The sequence below is a fragment of the Canis lupus genome, chromosome 6, assembly GCF_011100685.1.
Source record: "Canis lupus familiaris isolate Mischka breed German Shepherd chromosome 6, alternate assembly UU_Cfam_GSD_1.0, whole genome shotgun sequence".
In the NCBI taxonomy this organism is placed as follows: Eukaryota; Metazoa; Chordata; class Mammalia; order Carnivora; family Canidae; genus Canis; species Canis lupus.
In genome coordinates this window covers 15247260-15261415 of record NC_049227.1, presented here as the reverse complement: position 1 = coordinate 15261415, position 14156 = coordinate 15247260, and the positions used below count along the sequence as shown (strand labels likewise).

The 14156-nt window shown below is 51.9% G+C and overlaps 1 protein-coding gene across 6 annotated transcripts in view; it reads right to left on the bottom strand.

The window, feature by feature from the left end:
• The window catches only part of MAD1L1 (mitotic arrest deficient 1 like 1), a 347043-nt gene that overhangs the window by 118796 nt on the left and 214091 nt on the right, over positions 1-14156 (bottom strand). For all 6 annotated transcript variants that reach the window (XM_038539652.1, XM_038539650.1, XM_038539651.1 and 3 more), the window contains one exon: positions 2640-2728. In XM_038539652.1, coding sequence (XP_038395580.1) covers positions 2640-2728 — 89 coding nt within the window. The remainder of the gene's footprint in view (positions 1-2639; positions 2729-14156) is intronic.

The following is a 14156-nucleotide window of genomic DNA, read 5'->3' as shown; positions in this document are numbered from 1 at the left end:
GCGAGGAGTTGGAGCAAAGGGGCCAGGGCATCCTCCTGGGGTGGGGGGTTGCTGCCTGTCGGCATCCCCACCCCCAGCTGAAGGGCCACTTTGAATGGCTCCTTGCAGCTTCCCAGAAAAGCAAAGTATGGCATGTGACATAGGGAAAACTGAGGCATGGCACCACTTTGGAACATTTACTATAAAGGGGATGCCAAGAGGAGCAGAGGCACCAGGTGCATGGGGTGAATGGCGGGGTGCTCCATGGGATCTGCCCACAACCCAGTGCTGAGGGGCTGGCAGGGGCTCACAGACCTTGTTTCCCAGCTACTGGTCCAGGGAAAGGGCAGGGGTCAGGGGCTCCCTATGGCTGTGCTTGGTGGACCCCAGAGCCTGCCCAGCAGGTGCCCTCACCACAGGGCCAAGGGGGAAGTGCACGAAGTCCTGTGCTGTCAAATGTGGCTCCAGCTCCCCGTCCAGCGGCCAGAAACTCAGAGGGCAATGTGCACGTGTCCTGGCAAGCAGTCCACACAATTGCCGACCCAATTTCTATTAATTGGCCACAAAGGCTTGTCTCCCACAGTTGCTTTCACCAAACAAGACGGTGGGGACAGGCAGCTTTGATCTTGATGTACAGCATATCATTGATAAAGCCTTTTATTTAGATTTTAAAAATAAATAAAAATGAATCTACCAGAGGTGTGCCAGACTACACAAATGAGAGCACAGCCGGCCCTGCTCTGTTGACAGCAGACAAGGTCCTGGAAGTCCCACTCATATCTCTAGGGGGTCCTGCTAACCACTGCACCTGGAGGCTCAAGTCCATAAGAGAAGGGTCCCAACTACCTGCCATATGGCCAGAGAGGCGCTAAGGCAGAGCCTGGAGGCCGCCTCTCATCTGCATTCCCACACTTGGCACGAGACTCCCAGGGCAGCACTCAAGGCCCCTCAGGATCATATCCAGCATGCCGCCCCTGGAAGCCACCTATCTGTGTCCCGGGAGCCCCTGTGCCACTCCTCCTCACCTACTTACCATCAGGACCCAAATAAACCCCACCTGCTCTCCAGGGCCCTGAGCCCACCCTCAGATTCCAACTGCACTCATCGCTGGGCTGGGGCTGCTCCTAGAGGTCAGGTGTTGGAGAGTGTTTTCCGCATCTCTTCACGGGGACGTTACCATAGCAGATCCTCAGCTGACTCTTGGCTGGGAGACAGCTGTCCCCTTGCCAAGCCCCTCTTCCAGACCCCAACTCAGGACAGCCCAGGAAGCTTTTACACGACAGATATGATTGCTTCTGTGCCCTGAAATCTTTGCCAGCTCCTGGGAATAAGGCCACATCCTTACCAGGCCCTCATCTGGCCTGGCCTGGTCCCCATGCCCTGCTGGTCTCTGTCCAGTATGGAGTCCTTCCTTCCACACCACGTCCTCACATACTGCCGCCTCCCTACTCCCCTGGGGTCCCCGCCCCTGCCTGGCCCACCCACAGAGCTCATCACACCGCAGACCCCATGGACACCTGTTCTCATAGCACCTCTGCCATGCTTCCTGCAGCCCGATGCTGCAGACCGGATTTTATGTAACATCCTCCCAATCCCTGTTAAACTGTAAAATTCAGGAAGAGAGAAGATGTACCCTTGCTCACCACTGCTTGGTCCTCATGCTCAGCCTAAAGGACGCCCATCCCACATGCTCCTTTCTGAACAAGTCAGAGAATAACAAATTGGCGACTTTGGAATTGGGGAGCAGGAGGCATCTCTAGTGACAGCTATCTATGAGGCTGAGGTCCTGACATGAAAGAAGTGCTGAAAACAATGGAAGAAACCTGGAATCCAGAGGACGCCATCACTGGCACCCACACACTTCCCATGGAGACATCCATGGCCCACATGCAGTCTCGCATCCAGTTCTTACAACCTGCAAAGGAGGGCTGTCTGCCCAGTCAGAGGAGGACACTGGCCCAAGGAGGGGCACAGGGCCTGGCCAGCTCACACCCCAGCCCCAGGCAACGTCACCAAGCAGCAGGGTCCTTGCCCACATCTCCCCGGCCACCAAAAGCACCTGAGGATGGGAACCCGTGCACCCTGGGCCTGTCCCGTGGAGGCACTCAGAGCACCCCAGAACCAAGGCTGCTTGGCCTGCACTCGCTTTGCACCCAGAACTTCTGGGGAGATGGCATCTACTTGCCCATCAGCCACTTTCCAGTAACAGACTGAAACAGCAGGGCCAGCTCAGTGACCCAAGGGGAGCTCTGCCTCAGTCTCCCTGAAAACCTCCTCCTTTAGAACTTGCTACCTCTCCCGGACCAGGGAGTGAAGAGGAGCCCAGCTGAGCTACTCCTCACCAGGCATGGTGCTGTGTCAGGATGGGGTCAGGAGGCATCAGGAAAACCTCTGGGGGAAACAGGAGGTGCTCTGAGCTGGTTCGATACATAGGCTGAGGGTGGCCCAGCAGGCACATGGGAAGCACCCTGTGAGCAGCTCCCTTCTGAGATAGGGCTGTCTGTGCCTAGCTCCAGACAAGCCCTTGCTCACAGGCCCTGTTGCCATGGCACAGACAGCAGGACCCTGCCTGGCCCTCAGCTCTGGGGGAAGAGCCAAGTCTGTGCAGAGGATTCTGTGATTCAGAAAGGCAGGCCCAGAGGCCAGAGGTGCTGACATACCTGAGCGAGCTCACCTCCTCCCTGGACAGTGGGAAGCTCTGCTCGGCGGTGCTGGATTGAGACTGTAGCATCTTCACCTCCATCTCCAGCTAGAAGAGAGCATAGGCAGGTCAGCAGGAGATGCTGCTGCAGCCCCTTATCCCAACAGGCCCTAAGTACCCAAGATCCTGCAACTGACTTCTGTGGGGAGAGGGTGGTGCTGGGGGCAGAGCCGTCATCTCCTGGGCTACCCCGTGTCCTGAGGACCCAGGCAGCTGCACCTCACAGCCTGCCAGCTACGCAGAAGCAACCTCTCTCTCTGTGTCCACCTCCAGGACAACAAGACATTCTGGAGCATGCTAACGGGAAACATCAAAATCTGGGGAAAGGAGGTTACAGAAACTGGAAAGAACACAGTCTGAGTTTACCAAAGCTTTGATCTGTTTTAATAGTCATGGTATTTTATTTATTTGCTGCTTCAAATTCCCTTGCAGAATGACAGACGATGGATAGATTGCTTGGAAGGGAATAGGGACTTCATGGTAACTGGGGGGGTGCTGGTTGGGGCCAGAGAAGGAGCAGGGAGGGGGGTTCCTGCCTGTTGGTCCAGGTGCAGGCACAGGGCAGTGCAAGGGCCTTCACGAAAGCGAGCCTGCATACAGCCCCCAGAACTTCCACTCCCAGAGTCCAGGGCTATTCCGGACGGCACCGTCTGCCAGATGTGGTTCTGTCCTTTTGATCTGACTGTGGTCAGTCTGGTAGCTGTACGCCCGGTTCTTGGATCAGAACACTCAGTAACCAATTACACAACAAGAGAGGAGAGCAGGGGCGTGGTGGACTGGGGACACAGACCCCAGAATTGACTCCCAGTCGCACTCAGACTGCCCGACATGCACCGAGGCTGGTCTACTGTGGCACAGACATGGGTTTTGAGGCTCCTTTATGGGACTCTTGCGCTCGGCTGTTTTTCTGGCCATCTCAGCCCATGGGGTGCTCTGAATGCCCCCGATCTCTCAGCATTCAGCTTGTCTGTGAATGAATGGGAGACTGGGAGAGGGGGCAGGTGGGCCTTCATCTCTCAAAGGGCTTTCGCGGAAGGCGCAGTCCTGTGGGTGGCGGGCACAGCACCAGGACCATGGACCTGCAGTTTTTGCCACTCTGAGAGCTCGCTGCATTGTGTTTCTCACACAAGAGCTGTCCTTAGGGCAGACATCCTCTATGGCCTCTGATAAGTCGTTACTTGTTAGAAATGACCTCAGTCAGCTACAGGAACCAGCACAGGTGTGAGCTGACAGGTGTGTCAAGCTCCAGAGCCCCACAGAAGTCCCTGAATGGAACAACGACTGTGACAGTCTGGTGAGCGCTTAGGGGGAGCTGGCAGGGTGGGAGCGCAAGGCAGACACAAGTCTCTCCCACCACACAGCTCCTACACGGCCACTCCCCACAGTGGCCCGTCCTGATGCCCCAAAGGGAGGCCACTCGGTCTTCCCACCCGACTCCACAAAGGCTCAAGGGACAGGTGATTTCAGGCACGCCCACCCACAGGCACAGGCTAGGAATGACAGGGCCAGTCCAGGTCTGCAGACCCACCTCACCACCCTCCAGGCCCCTTAACTGGGGTGGCTGAGAGCTCCCAGGACATGGATGATGCCGCTGTCCTGAACTGGAAACAAACAGTGTCTCCGGGAAGGGTGTCAGCCATCAGCATGGTCCAGGGGTGAGGGAATAGTGTCTCCATGTCTCCTGAGGCAGCTTATTTAGGAATTCTTGGGCCCGAGGCATCCAGCCTATGAGGCCCGAGGCGTCCAGCCTGTGAGGCCTCAATACTAATCATCGAGGTCCCAAGTGGGCCCCTTGTGCAAGTGGGCTCCCCCATCCTGCTGGTCATGGAGAGCAAGCACGAGCTGGAGTGGCCTTGGCAATGTCTCCAGAGGAAGAGAGTGAGTTAGTCTCCACACACTCAGCTGCTCCACGCATGCCTGCCAGTGCCCACTGGCATGAGGTCCCCTGCACAGAACAGGCATTACACGATCACATAGTGGCACCATGACGTGATGACATGGACCAAGGCCTGCCCACGCTCACGGTGAAGCGGCATCCACTGTGTCTGGGGCCTCTCCTGCCCCTCCCACATGCACACCTCCCTGAACTGGCCAGGCTCACCGCTCCTTTCGTATGCCACCCAGACATGCACGCAGGAGGTGGGTCCTATGCCCTCTTCACGGCCATGGCCAAACAGGCCAGTGGACACACTGGCCTCACTAGAACAGGATGACTCTCCTGGAAGGACACAGAACCAGCTGAGTCCTGTCTGGGAAGATCCCCCTCAGTCTTTTCTCGGTGGGAGGGCTGAGCAGAAGAGGTGCTGAGCAGAGGAGGGAGACACACCTCACGGCTGCAAGTGTCCATGCAGCAGACAAAGCTGGTCTGCAGAGCTGCAAGGCAGGACATTTCCCAGGGATGCCACAGTCCTGGCCCCTCGTTGTGGGAGCTGTAAACCTTATGCAGCCTTAGGACCTGAGGTTCTGATGTGGCACACAACACGTATACTCCCCAGAAACCTGCACAAAGCACCCTAGTCATCTAGGCACTACCCACAGCCCACTGGAGCCGTTAGGCTGTGGGGTTCCAGAATCAGCTTGTGCTCCCACCAGCAAATATGAATAGGTTCTTCCGTTTATTTCTCTGTTAGAAAAACGGTGACAGCCTGCACACAGTTTTGTACTCTCATTTTCTCCCTTCATCTATTTTGGAGAGATTTCCCAACCAGCACAAGAAGAGCCTCCCTGGTTCACATGTGTGGCTCCGTGAACTCCACCCCATCAATGTCCCACCTCTTGCTGACCCATCGCTCATGGGCGAAGGTTTCTGCAGCTTCCCATCTGATCCCATGAGGTCAATGCTGGGGCAAGGCGGCTCTGGGGTGTGCTGGTCCCCCCACGTGTAAGCAGCTCCCCACAGCGAGTATCCTCCTGTGACCGACCTCCCTTCCCCAGATGGACCCGGATGTCCCTGTATGAGTATCCTGAAGCATGATGGCCCTCACAGATGTATGATTCCACATTGTCACTCACCACATTCTACCCCTGCTTCTGACTTCCTTTTCCATCCACTGTTCCATCCACAACGTCAGGGCGCTTTCTCTCTCCCACCCCATCACTCCCCTCAAACACCCCAACAAAATTGCTTTAGAGAACACTGGGACTGTATCAATGCCCACTCTGGGGAGTCAGTGTGTGAGGACACAGCTGCCTGTCCTATTCACGGGGGTGCTGTCAGCCTCACACACACACCCCAACAGGCAGCAGGCCTGGGGCTTCTTCCTGTCTGTGCCCGCTGTTGTACATGGGAGGCATTTTCTTGTATTGTCTAACTTGTGTCTCCACGTGCAGGCCTGAAAATCCCTGGGCATTCATTTTGTTCCCCACCCTTGCCCGCTGTTCCAGCTGCTGCAGCAGCTCTCAGCAGGCGGTCTCGGTTCATGATCATGTCAGCCGGAGAGATTGGTGGCCTCCCTCCTTCCCAGCCTGGGGGCTGCACCTCCACACCAGGAACCCAGGACGTCCTGAACCTGTTTTGTGGCTCCTGGGAGCTGAAGCTCTAACTTACAGCATGTCAGTTTGGGGCTGAAATAAATATACTTTATTATGTTGAGAAATTATCCATGTGTTCATATTTCATAAAGACTGAACACGGATTTCTGTAAAATGCCTTTTCAGCAAATATGGAGCACATACCCAAAAATCAAGCCAGCAGTCCAATGTGGGGGAAACCGTGGGGCGCGTCCCAGGTGCTTGGGGTGGCATCCGCAGCCTGAATCCCGTGCATGCACGACACCCACACCGCACAGTTGTCACTCACCTCCCAAAAGTCTCCCCCTCAGAGCCTCCAGTCAGCATGTGTGGGGCACACACCTGATGCTCTCACAGAATCTCCCTCAAAACTGCCTCAATCTGATACAATTTCTTTTCTTTGGGGAAGGACAGGAGCAGCCATTTTGCAACAAATGTATAACTGGTCTCTTTAACATTTCTATCACTTCCAGAGTCAATAGGTTTCACATTCCTAGAAAGTATTCATTTTATTCAGATTTGTTTTTTTCTCTTAAGATTTTATTTATTCATGAGAGACACAGAGAGACTGAGGCAGAGGAAGAAGCAGGCTTCCCATGGGGAGCCTGATGTGAGACTCGATCCCAGGACCCTGGGATCATGCCTTGAGCCAAAGGCAGACACTTAACCACTGAGCCACCCAGGAGTCCCTACTCAGATTTGTATTTAAGTCGATCTGTGATATAACTTACATCTATTCTTTTTAGATTTACTTCCAAGTTTTCTTCCTTTGCCATTGAGGTATAGCTCACACATGATCCAGTGCAGAAGCCCTGGGCTGGCTCCGGACCATGCACATCCACACCTGTGGGGCACCACGAGTAGGACCTGAGGGCTGAGCACCAGGGGGGCTCCCACATTCCTCCCTGCCGGAAACTCTGATGATTCTCAGTTCTTGTGTGGAGGAGGGCACATCTACTTATTTTTCACTGGGACTGTGAGTGATTCATACATTTTACTGGCTTTATTTTGGGGCACAGGCACTTGGATTTATTTATTATTTCCACTATTTTTCACTTTTTTATTAACTTCTGCTTTGATCTTTGCAGATTCCTAGTTTTTGCTTTACTAGGGCTTATTTTGTTTTCCTTTCCTGAGTTCTTGAGTGGGGTCTAATCTATCTCTATTCACAGTTTCCTGCTCAATAATATAAATATTTAATCTGTAAATTTTCTTCTCAACTCTGTTCTGCCTCCCAAAGGCTCTGAGACATGTTTTCTAGATTCCGTGCATTTCCAGATGCCCTTTCCTCTTGGACCCAAGAAATGCTAAAGATGGAGGTTAGGGTTTTCTTTTTCTGTTTTGTTTCGTTCATAACCTGGAATTCATCACATTGTGATCAGGTGTGCATGTCTCCATCAGTTCTACCTGTTTGAGCTTATGAAGATTTTCTGTATTGTCAACATATGGTGAATTCTGGTAAACATCTCCTATGAGCACTTTACAAAAAGAGTATCCTTTAGTTTTGGGGTTGAGGGTTTCATGTAAAACAGACTGTATTTCTTCCATCACTGATTCTTGGCCCACTTGAAATATCACGGGTCACGAAGTAAAACAAATTCTCCTCATGGTGGCATCCTTGATGATTCCCCCAAATCTCTCCCCATTTCTGCTCTTTCTGAACATTGATGATATATGTGTGCCCTGTTCATCTTGTTTACTTTTTTGTGTGAAATTCTCTTGATCTTTATAAGAGTCTGTATCTTTTTGTTGTAGTGGTTACTTTCATAACTCTTTACTTGATACAATATCTGCACTTTTCTGCTTTCGACAGTTCCTGTTCACCTCCTACAACGGATGTATGTGAGAGTCGGACATATCTCACCTCTTGCTGTCCACTGCCCACAGTTAAATGTGTGCTTGCTACACAATGTTAACTTACGTTGTTTTAACCTTCAGCTACCGTGGCTGAACACTGCTGCTGCCATGTCTGCTCCTGTCTTCTCCCTTCCTGAGAACTTCCACAGAACAGGTCAACTCCACGTTTGCAGAATCCATGGCACCCACCTGGTCCTGCTTCCTGAGCTCCATGCTGGTTGCTCAGCTCCAGCCACTGCTCCCTGTAGACATGCACCTCAGCCCTCAGGGCCACCAGCTCCAGCTCAGCCTCTGTTCCGGCTCCACGGATATCCCCAGATTTGCAGCAAAACTCTCTTAATTTTCATCTGCTCAAGGTCAGGTTGTTAATTTTTTCTGTGAAAATTTTTTGTTATCTGCTTTTCTCCAAAACTTCTGGGTTTTACAAAATTGTGTGATGTTGCCTTTATAACTCATCAGTGAAGGTGACTTTCATTCAATGTAGCTTTGTGCAAAAGTCCAGACTGCAGAAAGGATGAGCTGCCTTCTCTTCTTCCCAATCTGACCAGGTGGCTCTGAGTCCTGTGTACCTACCCAACCTCTCTCTGCATGAAGGGGAAGCCACAAGCTCCCTGTACATCCAAGAGCCACTCAGACCTGTCTGAACTGACTGGCCTCTGCCTCCCTGCCTGTGGCCACCACGCCTACCCCACTGCAGGGCAAACAGGGGTGCCCCTTGAACCCCAGCAGAGTCAGTCACAGAGCACTGTTCTTTCTCAGTAGCTTCACTTCTGGGCACCATCTTGCGCGCCTCCAGTACTGCCACTGCTGAGGGCCAGCTCCCTCCGGTGTAAGGGGCCAGGGATTCAGCTGTAGTTCTGTTGGGCCCAAATTTAGGTTTGCCTTGTTTGGCTTTTATTCTTTTTGGTACGTTTGGACAATTTCCAGGAAAGAAGGAAAAAATGCTGACTTATTCCACAGAGTTCAAAGCAAAACAGGCCCTTTTAACTTGTAAGCTTGACTCATAACTAACAGGCTTTCTACTTGACTCCCTCCTATACTGCTAGTGCCTGGTAGGTACCCTGACCCTCCAACAACTATAGCCCACTCATGCCAAGGCCCTCGGGGTGCCTGCACTCTCCAGCTCCCCAAACTGGGGTGGTAGCCAGCACACAGGACACAAGATGCCTGTCTGCAGGTCAGATCCCTAGCCACCGTTCAGATCCATCTCTAAGGCCACCTTCTTCACCAAACCAGAAATGCCAGCCCCCGTGCACTGTTTGTGTGACTTTGTTTCCCACTGGCCCAGGTAGATACACTCCATTCACCTCTTAAGCCCAGGCAGGGCACAAAAAGGGTGGTCCAGGCCCGCAGGCAAGGGCACCAGAGCAAATGGATGACCCACACAAGCCCATACCTGGCGCTTCCCTTGCACCAGGCTATGTGCCAGGCAGCCTTGGCACATATAAGTGTATAAGCCAGTGTATAAGCCAGGCCTCTGCCAGGACTTCTCTGGGCAGGTGAGTAGAGCCAGGGTAAATATGCAAGGAAACACGCCATCCAGGAAGGAAAAAGACCTGGAGATTGTTCACCTACCAGACACCTCATTTCAGAAACTACTTCAACAGGTCAATATTTAAAAGGAGGGAAACCAGTCAGGCTTTGATAGGGCCCACTGGAGGAGGGGCTTCGGGGAACAGCTGGGCATGGGGTTCAGGGCTGTCTGCAGCCATGGCCTATTTTCCAGGGCCCCTCACCACACTGCCCAGGAGCCTCTGTGCTCATTCACACACACGCTGAACTCAATTTCCGCATCTGTAAAGTGAGGTCTGAGCAGGAAGGGAGAAAACTGAGAGGCAAATGCTCATTGTAGGGCCTGACACACACCAGAGTGGAAGCACCCTCCCTGCAGAGCCCCTCAGTCACCCCCTCTGGAGGGTGCACAGGCTGGCCCATGGCCCCTCCCTCCTCCACCCTCAGGCCTGGGCCCTGCTTGCCCCAGGGCGGGGGAGGGGGGTGTGCACAAGAGCTCAGGTTGCCTTTTAAGCCAGGCAAAGCCACACTGCTATGACCTGGCACTGGAAGAAGTGAAAATTGGAAATGCATTAATATTGCAGTCTGCAACTACCTATTTCATACTTGACTGAGAAAAATCTGTATTTGGAGGTGGTTTTAAAAAAAAGAACATGGGACTAATTGGATTGCATCTTCTGAGAGACTTGCTAAATGACAAAACCACGAGGGCCATTCTGTGAGCCATTCTAAAACCACTTCCAGCCCACAAGTAGGGCTCGGAAGGGAGGCACCCTCACAGGGGCCGTGTGTAGTTGTAGCACGTGGCCCAAGGCAGAGCTCGCAACTAGGACCAAGATCACGGGCCACATATACCCCGGACGAGATCCTGGGCCTGCCACCGCCCCTGGGAACCACTCCGCAAAGCTCCCTGCTTCATCTCTACACGTATCTCCCAGAGAGAGGCTGTTCTGCCTTTCCAGCCTCTGAAGTTAATACACAAATTTATATTCCTTTCTTGGGCTTGCTCTCCAAATTAACAGGCATAATTACCAGCAATGCCTGCTCTAAACGAATCTAACGCCTAGGGAGCCCGGCTGCTGGCAGACTGTGGTCACACACTGGACAGTGGGCATCCCTGGGGATGCCCTGACCCCTGAAGCCAGACATGACGGCCCTGTCCATCGCTCCCTCTGAGGCTGCTGCTTTTTGTTCTGTAGGCTAGCAAGCCAAGGCCAAAGAGGTAAATGTTCCTCCAAAGCCATGTGCCAGCTGACACTCTGCTGCCATTTTTAGGCCTGAACATGGAGCCAAACACACATGGGGCCCGGGAAGCAGACCTGCCAAGTGTCAGAAGCCAATGGCTTCGGACCTGGTCGAAGGTCCGGCCATCCCCATAACATGAAATGCCCAAGCCTCTGACTTTTCCACTTTGAAAGAGAAGTGGTAGCATCTGCATCACAGGCTGCATGACCAGGTCAGGGACTACAGAGCCCACCCACACACCAGATGCTGGGGACACTCCCAGCCTTCCGAGAAAGGGCTGCCAAGTGGGAAGATGGCTTCACTCTACCATCTTGCCTGTGTTTCACGATCTTCACTTCATACAGCGTACAGGCATTGCTAATTCAAATAGTCAGAAAACACTAAAAATATCCATTTACTGGCTTAGAGCCCAGGCTAGCATCCACCCAAGAGCAGGCCACCAGTCGAGCCTTTGCTTTTGATAGCCAACCATGGCTAGTTGCCCACATGGCGGCTCATGTCCTGACTGCAGGTCTTTACCAATCCCTCTGGCTTTCTGCCCCAGGAACCGTACGTTCCAGAGAAGCGGCATCCACTGAGCCCAGCACTGGCCTCCAGGCCCCCATGAGTGCCAGGAGCACTAAATGGCGTTCGCCAAATTGCTGAATAAACGTAGGTATCACCACTGCCCTGCTCTGGGGTTTTGGCTCCGTTCATGCGGGGCAGGCCCTAACCCCAAACCGCAGAGAGGGGCCTGCTCCAGGGGCCACCAGCAGAGTCCTGCACTCTGGCAGCCACATGCAGACAGCAGAGAATGGTGGGAGACAAGCCACTGCCGTGTCAGGGTGCCTTTGCAAGGGCCAACAGAGCTCGAGGTCTAATTCTAGAAACCTGGAAACCAGGCCCTCACGTCAGCATGGATCAAGCACAGGAACTGGGGTAACACCTCTGGGAGAACAGAAGGCTGGAAGGTATGAGGCAGGCCCAACGGTCATCCCAGCTTGCCATCTTAGGTGAGTCCAGAACATAGCCCAGCTCAGGCTGAGAAGGCAGAGTCAGGAGTGTGGGGAGGCCTTGGTGGCCAGAACTTATGGTGAAGGGGGTATGCAGGGCCTACCACAAGTGCACAGCAGAACCTGACTGGCATATGCAGGACAGGAAAGACCCCCAGACCAAACAGTGAAGAATGAGAAGAGCCAGGAGGGAAAAGCACCAGCTCTGTCAAGCTGGACTCCAAAGCCCCAGCTCTTGGGGCACCAGGCAGAGCACCCAGGCAGGCTAAGGCCCAGAGCTGGGGATAATTAGCCCTGGGTCCGCCCAGAATGTCATAAAATGCCACCCGACCAGATTAGATTATGTCTAAGGAGTTTCACCAGATCCCTGAACGAACCTCAGGGATCTTCACAGGAATACACACATCTGCGTCCCCCCAACACAGATGTGCACAGAATGACTGAAAACAGTCAATATCACTAAATTCCATACTTCACATATTAAGTATAGACATGAGGAGAAACGGAAGACCAATATAAACTTTGTAGCAACATAAACAGCAACACCTGAAATAAAAAGATACAGGTCGTCCTGCTGGAAGATGAGGTCAGGGAGCTTGGAGACACAGCCACAGGAATGATTCACAGTGAAAAAAGAATTTTCAGAAATGAGAAGAGCACACATGGGTGGGGGACAAGTCGCAGTACCCCAACTGTGGGTGAGCGGACACTCACCAGAGGAGGAGGACAGCAAGTCCCCAGAGGTAAGAAACACAGAATCCCCATAGAAGAGTGCAACAAGGTACATCATCATAAAAGAGCCCTCTCTAGAAAGCATCATCAGAGAACACAGACAAGATACAGAGAAGCCTGATGGAGATGACAGGCTTTTGATGGACACAGAGTAAGTCAGAAGTCAGAAGACAATCCCCTTCAAGTCCTCAAAGAAAAAAGCATGGCCTTGAGAGTGAAGGTGAGTAAAACCATCACACGTTTAGCTAGCCTGGTGAAAGGAAAGAAAGAAGGGTCCACATGCTGATGCAAAGGGAGAGCAGAGTCACTGTGGCTGACCTTAAGAAGTCAGAAGGACGGCAAGAGGATCCTGGAACATCTGTCCACCTACAGGCCACCTAGACGATTCAGACAAACTCAAGAAGAAATGTAAGAGCTAAGCAGACCTGTGACAAGTCAGGAGGCTCCGTCAGCAAGAAGATCTCCCACCAAAGGAATGTTCAGGATCAGAGGGCTTCACCAGTGAACACTCATCAGTCATGTAAAAGAACTAACAGAGAATTCCCAAATTCTTCCAAGAAGTTAAAGAGGAGGGAACGTTTCTTAGCTTATTCGACAAGACCAGCATCACCCTGAAACCACAGCCAGAGAGAGCATCACGTGAAAAGAAAACTAAGACCAAGAACCCTTAACAGGAACACAAAACCTCAACAAGGTAGTAGCTGGCCACACTGGAGGCATCTGAAAGGGTCATACGCCAGGAATTCAAGAGTGGCTTGACATAAAAAAATCAATTAATGCAAAGCACCACAGTAACAGAATGAGGGGGAAAAAAACACACGATCATCTCAACTGAGTCAGAAAAAGCACTTGGCAAAAGTCCAACACCCATTCATGATAAAAATGTTCAACAAACCAGGAGTCAAAGGGAATCTCTCCGACCTGATAGAGGGCATTCTCTGACACCCACAGAGAACATCATGCTCTGCGGTAAGGGACTGAGAGCTTCCCCCTCAGATCAAGAAGGAAACACAGATGTCTACTTTCTCCCCTGCCACTGGACATGGAACGGAGTTCCAGTAGCAGCAGTCATGCAAGAGCAAGAAACAAAAGCCATCATATTGGAAAGGAAGAAATAAAGCATCTCTGCTCACAGATGACATGATCTCATAAATGGAAAAATCTACAGAATTCACAAAAGTATTGGAGTTAAAAAGAATTTGGCAAAGTGGCAGGAAACAAGATCAACACACAAACACTGGTGGCATGTCTGCATATTAGCAGTAACAATCAACAAACAATCCAATTCCATTCTCAAGAGCATCAGAGACAGTAAGAAACTCATGAGTAAGCATAACCAAGGAGGAAATACATACACATTGACAACTATAAACATTGCTAAAACAGATGAAAGTAAACCTCAATAAATGGAGATATTCCATGTTCATAGGCTGAATGGAAGACCTACCACTGTTAAGATGGCAATCTTCCTCATAGTGATCTGCAGATTCAATGCAATTCCTATTAAAATCCTCAGTCTTTTTTGCAGAAATGGGAAAGCTGATCCTAAAATTCATATGAAATTACAAAAGACCCCAATAGCAAGATAATTCTGAAAAAGAAGAAAGTTGGAGGACTCGCATTTACTA